This window comes from Labrus mixtus, chromosome 8 (genome assembly GCF_963584025.1).
Source record: "Labrus mixtus chromosome 8, fLabMix1.1, whole genome shotgun sequence".
NCBI lineage: Eukaryota > Metazoa > Chordata > Actinopteri > Labriformes > Labridae > Labrus > Labrus mixtus.
The window spans coordinates 30,410,164-30,420,163 of record NC_083619.1 but is presented as its reverse complement, the minus strand read 5'-3'; the positions used below and the strand labels follow the sequence as shown (position 1 = coordinate 30,420,163).

Sequence of the window (10,000 nt, the reverse complement as noted above, 5' to 3'; positions counted from 1 at the left end):
CCGTGTTGGATAAAGTGTCCAAACGCCAATCTTATTCCCACATGTTTTCAGGCTCCTCTGGTTACTCTGCAACCCTTAAAGGCCCTCGCATCTTTAACCAGGAGTACCACAGGGAACTGTACTGGACCTCCTTTAGTCATGTGTTGTGTTAGCGGGGGAGTTAAATCTGGTGTTGTGACGACACTACTGTTTACATTATTCAAAGTTAAAGACGTTATGTTTATGACTTCGTTGTGACGGATCCCTGATACAACATTCTTATCGTGTCAAGTCTCCATTACCAATATTCAGATCGTCAACAATCCATCAAAGTAATGTTGACTTTAAAGAAGTCTTCAGCCTGGTATTAAAGGCAGGGTTGGTGTTTTTCTAAAACTAGCATGATTCTGAAAGTAGTATTCCCTCTGTGCTCCCTCTAAAGCCACGCCCCCTCCCCACTGTGCTCCCTCTAAAGCCACGCCCCCTCACTTACATACAGAGCGCCGTCTCTCCAGAAGTGGACCTCAGCTCATCTCATTGTGTAGAAACTACGTCGTCTCATGTCTCATTCAGCGGTAAGTAAACTCACAGTTTAAACTCCTAAAGTCATCGGTGAGGAGCTTTGAGTGTGAGCTAGAGCGCGCAAGAGGTAGAGAGCGAGCAGGGAGACAGGGAGGCGTCTGATTGGTTCATCAGATTGGTACCTCGTGGCAGACATTGGTTGAAGTTTTTACAGACTTACAAACTGATACAGATGATGGATTTTCTTTGTTCCTTTTTCAGAGAACATGAGTTATTAATTTCTGTCAGGACCTAAAGACAATTTACACCAGAATCTGAAAAAACAAACTCTGCTTCAGTTTAATGTTTGACGACCACATCAGAGTACAAAAGTGTTTATTGTTCATGATGCAGGGCAGCACTTATCACCACATACAAAAAAATTAAACAATACAAATCATCAACATTTCATGAAGTATGAATCAGTCTTTCAGCTGCTGACTCAGTTCACATTTAAACACTTGGAGGTCATTGTTCTTTCACGTTCAGTGACTTTGAAGGAACAAATCCACGTTCAGGGAATCCTTTTCGTCAGCCGGCGGATAGAAACATCAAAACTGGATTCTAGGGTGCTGGGCGAACCCGAGGAGGCTACACGCGAAACGTGTTCGCTCACAATAAGTGTGCCATGGATTATCAATTTACAACTGTCCACACCTGAGGACGTATAGACTGCCCTGTTGGTCATCTGAATTCTTGAGTATTCACGTTTGTTGTAAGAAGGCTGACGGCAAACGACTAATTTTTTTAACCACGATTAATCGATGCATTTCGACAGTTAATCTCGATCAATCGCTTTTTTTAATTGCATGTTTTTGCAAATATTTAGACAATTTGCAGGTGATTGATCGCAGTATTTTATACTTAAAAACAATAAATTACTCGATCTATACGTGCAGGATCATACAGGTATCAATCGATCGATGTCTGGTTTTTACTACGATCTAAAAAAAAATGGAATAATTCTGATATCATGATGACAGGGGCGTGTCCAGAGGGTCAGCTTATTGGCCACCCCAAAATGATTGGATTACTTATGTTGTAATCCACGATTCAGGCTGTGTTCATTGTGTTCAGTGTGCAGATTTTAAAATTAAAATACTTAAAGTTGAGACGTTGGACGTACATGTTGTTTTAAGAAATAAGATAATAATAAGATTATGTTGCCATTATCTTGTGTTACTTATGAGACGATGAGATTAGCGTAGACAGAACAAGTAAAAATAAACTCTTCATTCTTGTGTGTGCACAGTAACTTCAGGACTCCCCTGCACAAGTCAGAGCCCCAGTTGCCCCCCCCCCCCCCTCCAGTCCAATAGTCTGGACACTCCCCTGCAGGACGACCCTGCTGCAAAAGTAAAAGTGATGCAAAGTTGAGTTGCGTTTGGCTCAGTCGTGTTCTGCTTCTCTTCACAGTCGTCAGATTAACATCAGATCAGTTTAATCTGACAGATCAGTCTAACACAGAAACGTTTACAGTGTAAAGAGCTCAACAAACAGAAACACACACCACTTCAATGCTGACAGTGAATAAGTTGCCTTGTACAGTAACCCTGAACGTTTAAACAGAGGACATGACTTAGTGCTACTCTTTAGATGTTTTAGTGTTTCTCTATATGAAGATGAGAAGACACACACACACACACACACACACACACACACACACACACACACACACACACACACACACACACACACACACACACACACACACACACACACACACACACACACACACACACACACACACACACACACACACACACACACACACACACACACACACACACACACACACACACACACACACACACACACACACACACAGGACTTTAAAGTGTGACAAGGTTTAACAACACAAGTGCTAAAGTTACATCGATGTCTCCTGAACCCGGGGGGCTGGTGGTCTAGTTGTTGGTGCATGCGCCCCATGTGCGCACCAAAGACTCTTAAAGGACCAATCAGTGAGATGTGTAGAGAGTGAGATGATAAAGGTATCTTACTATCTGATCATTAAGGAAACATGTTGAAGTGCTGGCTTCTCTGACAACAATGCAGCAGCCAGTATGTCCTCCTTCTAACTTTAGATTCTGCTCCTGAATGCTCTGGATTTGTTTAGACCAGAGAAGGTAGGCGCTTTTAAGACCCCCCCCCCACACGGCCGTTTTGGACGCCCCTCGGTTTGTCAGATATGAGAGCAGTTATCAGGTCAACAGGTGTTGCAGCGATGGAAGCGGGCAAGAGAAGTGGTTCAGATAGAAGTGATTGTACCCGACCTAAAAAGCCTCTGCATGTTTCTAATAAGCTCCACGAGCAGAAACGTGCTCAAACTAGGATCAATATTGGAGATGCTTTTGAAAAATGGAGAGAGGTTAGAACACAGAAAGGTTTACAGACCCATGCAGAGCTGGATAAACACTGAAGCTTCAGAGTCCACCACATGGTGACCTGTGTGAGCATCCACTATAGAGAGGAGGTTTGGATGTTTAGAATTTAGACTGCAGTACACATTTTAAACACTAGGGGTCTGAGTTACATACTGCTCCTTTAAGCTCTGCGTACGATTTCAGCTTGGATTTTGAGTCTTTGACTAATTGTATATATTTATTTTGTATTTTAATCTGTAAAGCACTTTGTAACTTACACATTAAGTGTACAGTCGTCCTGCTCAGACTGCTCTCAGTCTGTAGCGGAAGCTGACGTCCTGAGCGGGCAGCAGGATGCCCAGCCCGGCCCTGCTGGAGTCCAGCGTGGCTCGGCTCTGCCCCGCCTCCAGCTGCAGGTCGAAGTAGAGCAGCATCATACACAGGAACTGCTTGATCTCGTTGATGGCGAAGTATCGCCCGGGACACATGGAGGAGCCGGAGCCGAACGGCATCAGGTAATACTTGAGCTTCTGACCGTCCTTGAAGAAGTCCGTCTTCTCTCTGCCGTCCTGGATGTAACGGTCGAGTCGGAACGTCTGACGGTTCAAAAACAATCACAGGTTTTTTTTTTTTTTTTTTAAAACAGATCACAGAAACACAAACTAATGAAACAGAATGTAAAAACAACTGTTAGACGTTCAGCTCACGATGATCCACATGGTTTTAAAATAACACAATCTCTGTTCCTTTAATGATCCGTAGTATCAAAGTTCGCAAAATGTAAATGTTAACAAGTTCACCCGGCTTGTTAAAGGATGGCAGTCTTTCATTGGTCCCGCGGGCCGCGCCCCCAGCCGTACTATGAGGCTCGGGCGGTGATTAATTACAGGTTTCTATTTGAGGATTTTTGGATGTGAAGCAGGCAGAGCATCCAATCAGGTTTCAGAAGTTTGTCATCAAGGTTGTCACCACCTGAAGGTTGATCATTACTCAAAGGTTGTTTGTTACTGAGTGCTCAAATATTGACTTAAATCTTTTTAAATATCAAAGAGTGAATTAGTTAATGTGAGGTAAAACAGTGGACAAAATACGTAATGACAACAATCAATATTTGTTAAGAATTCTGCGTATAGCAGCACTGAAACAAATAACAAGAAATTGGCTTAAAAAGAAAAACATGCCCCATGATTTATAAATGTAGAGAAACAATTCAACAAATAGATCAGATGGAAAGTTTAACTTGAGGGGGGACTCAAAACTATCTGAAAAGAGATGGTCTAAGTGGTCAACATGTTATGGTAGGAAGGAAATGAACTGAAACGTTGGGATCATGACAACAGGACTGGCAGACACTTAGGGGAGCACCACCGAGGGTTTGTTTTCTTTCTCTTCCTTCTCCTTTGACTCTTCTTCTTTCTTTTAATTTCATTTTATTCTTTCATTTTATATAACTCATTTGTTTGTTTGTAGATGTTAAATATCGTAGAGAAAGGGAAGAAAACCTCGATGGAGGGAAACATTTATGAATTTATGAAACACAGATCCAAGCTACTTCAAACAAACTGTAAAACATGTTTCTGTGTTGTAAGAGTTATTTTTTAGTATTTCCACATCACGGGGGGGACACATCCTGTTTGACACCACACCACTTCTAAAAATGTAAAATATTGTCATCCTTATGTTGAATATAAAATATGTGTACTGTATGTTGACATGATGACAATAAAAAGTAATAAAAAAAAGAGAGAATTAGTGGAAGAGGTTTTAATTGGAGGGGATGACGGTTAATTATTGATCACTGATAAACGATCAGTCAGAGGATGTACCTGTGGCTCCTCGTAGATCTCCGGGTCCATATGCATACTCTGAGGGTAGAGGGCGATGATGTCACCTTTCCTGACGGCCACCGAGCGCTCGGCGTTCAGCCGCAGACTGAAGTCCTCCTGAACCACTCGGATGTTCATGGAGGCCGAGGACAGGCGGAGACTCTCGTTGATGGCGCTCTCTGTGGACGAAAATCAGCGTTTGTCATCATGGAGCTTTTAAAAACAGGAAGTCAGTCCTTTCACACCAACGTGTTCACAGATTAGACCGTCATACCCAGAAACAGAAGCTTGTCCAGCTGCTCTCTGCTCAGCGTCACGTCTCTGTCGCTGCTGAACTCCACCTCGCTGAGCTTCAGGACGTCGTGGATCTCCTGACGGACGACCTCCAGGGCCTCGGGGTGACTCACCAGGTAGTACATGGACCAGAAGCAGGCGGGGATGGTGTTCCCCACCGACGCCCAGAGCATGGCGAAGTGATGAGCTGGAGGTGAGGAGAGAAGAAGCAAAGAGGGAGCTCTGAGGAAACCTTCAACATTTATTGAAGAGGATAATTAGTCTGAAAGGAAGCTGAGATAACATCGTCATGAAAACACTTTATGATTCATCAGGACTGACTACAAGATGACGATCAAACTACTTTTAAAATGCTCTGAATGAAGGATTGACCATTTCCACCCGTCCAGTATTTGCATCTATTTAAATAAAGTACAAGTTTAAGGAGCTTTATTCCAATGAAGTCTGGCGAGGGTAAATTATCAGTGTGATTGCTTTCGACAGTAAACGTGATCGTATTAATGTTTGAAGATCCTCGGCTGAAAGTAAATTATTTATTATCCAACACCTCCCCCCACTCACCTGAACCTCCCTCTACTTAACCTGATCCTCCCCACATCCCAACTTGACCTCACCTACAGTTCACCCAAACCTCCGCCTCATCTAACCCAAACCACACCCATAACTCCCCCATATAACACTTACAACCCCCCAGACGTCACATACCCCTCCCCCACTTCACACCTAAAGCTCCCCGCATCTCCCCCATATCTCCCCTACAACTTTTTAACACCTCACCCACCTGTCTGTGCTACGGCTCACTCACTTTGTTTGTTGATCTGAACAGAGAATATAAAGGAGTTCAGTGAGAGAGGAGCTGGACTCTGACAGATTAGAACACTTAAGAAGAACATGGACATAAATTGAGAGTTATAAATATAAATCTTAGAGGGCTCACAGACTTTGTTTTAGTTTGACTCCAAATGAAAAGCAGACAGTGAATCACTGAGGGATTATATTAATGTCGGGAAGGCAGACCGCCCCCGTGTTTACTGGAATTACACAACAAGTCCTCACAAACATCGGCTCTGTCTCTGAGGAACTGAAGAGATCAACTCAATGTGATCCTTTGTTCACTGGACTCTGCTGTTTATCATCTGTTATCCTCACTGTCGTTTATTTTACAATCTCAAAAATGAAATGTTTGTTTAAAGTAACCGCAGGCTGAACTCTACACTTACTCAAAGATAGTTTGTGAGGGGAAGATGCTCCACTCTGTAACAGCAATCAGAGAGTTTAACAAATTCAACAGAGTGACAGTCCCTCTGAGCTCGATGTAAAGTCAGTTTTGGAAGGATGATGAATGATTAATGGATGGATTGATGGGTAAATCGATAAGAAAAATGCAAAACCCCTTGTGTGATAATAAATAATCTAAATCTGGATTGGATGGATAAAATGCAAGGGAAGATGATGGATGGATAGATGACTCTAGGCCCTGACACACCAAGCAGACGACAAAGAACTAGTGGCGACAAAGGCCAAAAAGTTGGTAGGGTAGCGATGGTGTCGGACACACCGCAAAAAACTAGGGCGATGACCGCTCACCGACGGTTCAACTAGGACCGACAGCCAACGTTCTCCTTGGGGTGTCAGGGCCTTAAAATGGACGGACAGATGGATGTTGGCAGGATGGTTGGATGGATAATGGACAATGGATAAATGGACGGATGAATTGATGGATGGATTGAAGAAAAAAAAAGGGTGATTGAAAGATTGTCGGATGGATGAATGGATTGGTAAATGATGGATGGATGGATTGGTAAATGATGGATGAATGGATTGGTAAATGATGGATGAATGGATTGGTAAATGATGGATGGATGGATTGGTAAATGATGGATGGATGGATTGGTAAATGATGGATGGATGGATTGGTAAATGATGGATGGATTGGTAAATGATGGATGGATGGATGGATTGGTAAATGATGGATGAATGGATTGGTAAATGATGGATGAATGGATTGGTAAATGATGGATGGATGGATTGGTAAATGATGGATGATGGATTGGTAAATGATGGATGAATGGATTGGTAAATGATGGATGGATGGATTGGTAAATGATGGATGAATGGATTGGTAAATGATGGATGAATGGATTGGTAAATGATGGATGGATGAATGGATTGGTAAATGATGGATGGATGGATTGGTAAATGATGGATGAATGGATTGGTAAATGATGGATGAATGGATTGGTAAATGATGGATGGATGAATGGATTGGTAAATGATGGATGGATGGATTGGTAAATGATGGATGGATTGGTAAATGATGGATGAATGGATTGGTAAATGATGGATGAATGGATTGGTACATGATGGATGAATGGATTGGTAAATGATGGATGGATTGGTAAATGATGGATGGATGGATTGGTAAATGATGGATGATGGATTGGTAAATGATGGATGAATGGATTGGTAAATGATGGATGGATGGATTGGTAAATGATGGATGAATGGATTGGTAAATGATGGATGGATGAATGGATTGGTAAATGATGGATGAATGGATTGGTAAATGATGGATGGATGGATTGGTAAATGATGGATGGATGGATTGGTAAATGATGGATGGATGAATGGATTGGTAAATGATGGATGAATGGATTGGTAAATGATGGATGGATGAATGGATTGGTAAATGATGGATGAATGGATTGGTAAATGATGGATGGATGGATTGGTAAATGATGGATGAATGGATTGGTAAATGATGGATGAATGGATTGGTAAATGATGGATGGATGGATTGGTAAATGATGGATGAATGGATTGGTAAATGATGGATGGATGGATTGGTAAATGATGGATGGATGAATGGATTGGTAAATGATGGATGAATGGATTGGTAAATGATGGATGGATGGATGGATTGGTAAATGATGGATGAATGGATTGGTAAATGATGGATGGATGGATGGATTGGTAAATGATGGATGGATGGATTGGTAAATGATGGATGGATGAATGGATTGGTAAATGATGGATGAATGGATTGGTAAATGATGGATGGATGAATGGATTGGTAAATGATGGATGAATGGATTGGTAAATGATGGATGGATGAATGGATTGGTAAATGATGGATGAATGGATTGGTAAATGATGGATGGATGGATTGGTAAATGATGGATGGATGGATTGGTAAATGATGGATGAATGGATTGGTAAATGATGGATGAATGGATTGGTAAATGATGGATGGATGGATTGGTAAATGATGGATGGATGGATGGATTGGTAAATGATGGATGAATGGATTGGTAAATGATGGATGGATGGATTGGTAAATGATGGATGAATGGATTGGTAAATGATGGATGAATGGATTGGTAAATGATGGATGGATGAATGGATTGGTAAATGATGGATGGATGGATTGGTAAATGATGGATGGATTGGTAAATGATGGATGAATGGATTGGTAAATGATGGATGAATGGATTGGTAAATGATGGATGGATGGATTGGTAAATGATGGATGGATGGATTGGTAAATGATGGATGATGGATTGGTAAATGATGGATGGATGGATTGGTAAATGATGGATGAATGGATTGGTAAATGATGGATGAATGGATTGGTAAATGATGGATGGATGAATGGATTGGTAAATGATGGATGGATGGATTGGTAAATGATGGATGGATTGGTAAATGATGGATGAATGGATTGGTAAATGATGGATGAATGGATTGGTAAATGATGGATGGATGGATTGGTAAATGATGGATGGATGGATTGGTAAATGATGGATGATGGATTGGTAAATGATGGATGAATGGATTGGTAAATGATGGATGGATGGATTGGTAAATGATGGATGAATGGATTGGTAAATGATGGATGGATGAATGGATTGGTAAATGATGGATGAATGGATTGGTAAATGATGGATGGATGGATTGGTAAATGATGGATGGATGGATTGGTAAATGATGGATGGATGAATGGATTGGTAAATGATGGATGAATGGATTGGTAAATGATGGATGAATGGATTGGTAAATGATGGATGGATGGATTGGTAAATGATGGATGGATGAATGGATTGGTAAATGATGGATGAATGGATTGGTAAATGATGGATGAATGGATTGGTAAATGATGGATGGATGGATTGGTAAATGATGGATGGATGGATTGGTAAATGATGGATGGATGAATGGATTGGTAAATGATGGATGAATGGATTGGTAAATGATGGATGAATGGATTGGTAAATGATGGATGGATGGATTGGTAAATGATGGATGGATGGATATTCAGGTCTCCAGTAGCTTACAATAAACATCTTAATGAAACATCTGTCACATCTATCAACACCAGTTAACCCCTCCCCCAAATATTTGTTAAAAATTGACATTTAAACTTTAATTGATTTTTCATGGAGTCAAACCAGAAGTTATAATAGACACAGATTAGTCCAGGTATGAGCAGCAGAAGTCGAGCCATGCTGATAATTAGTTATCATATGTTACAGATTCCTGGAGGTCTTTATTGAACTGGTTTTGAACGTGTGTACCTGCTTTGTCGGCGTCCCTTAGCGTGTCGTACTGTTCGAGCACCTCCGACCGTCTCTGGATGAACTGCGAGGTGTGGGACCAGCACGACATCCTGTGCGGCAGGAAGTAGTTGATGAGTTTCTGGCGGATGGTCTTGGTGCGCCTCAGCAGCCCGATGGGTATCTGAGCTATTAGCAGAGGAAACATGGAATCAAACCTGGCAAAGTCCTCACGCAGAACGCTTGTCCCGCTGTGCCTCGGCGCCGTCACCGGCCGGCCATACATAGTGAGGAAAGTGGCCTCGAACATCAGAGAGTTACAGAACTCGTACATCCTGCTGCTCCTCCAGCAGCCTTCCCGCCCCGCCCCCTCCCCCAGGTAATCCTGACGGAGCAGCAGCATGAGATTACCCATCATGCT

The 10,000-nt window shown here is 42.0% G+C and overlaps 1 protein-coding gene across 2 annotated transcripts in view; it reads right to left on the bottom strand.

Annotated features, from left to right (window-relative positions):
• Window positions 1–859: 859 nt before the first annotated feature.
• Window positions 860–10,000, bottom strand: part of LOC132978398 (cytochrome P450 7B1) — a 21,245-nt gene continuing 12,104 nt past the window's right edge. For both annotated transcript variants that reach the window (XM_061043602.1, XM_061043601.1), the window contains 4 exons: window positions 9,601–10,000; window positions 5,007–5,213; window positions 4,733–4,911; window positions 860–3,502 (listed from right to left, as the gene is read on the bottom strand). The exon at window positions 9,601–10,000 is cut by the window's right edge and continues 212 nt beyond it. In XM_061043602.1, the coding sequence (XP_060899585.1) occupies window positions 3,209–3,502; window positions 4,733–4,911; window positions 5,007–5,213; window positions 9,601–10,000 (1,080 nt within the window). In that variant the 3' untranslated portion in view covers window positions 860–3,208. The remainder of the gene's footprint in view (window positions 3,503–4,732; window positions 4,912–5,006; window positions 5,214–9,600) is intronic.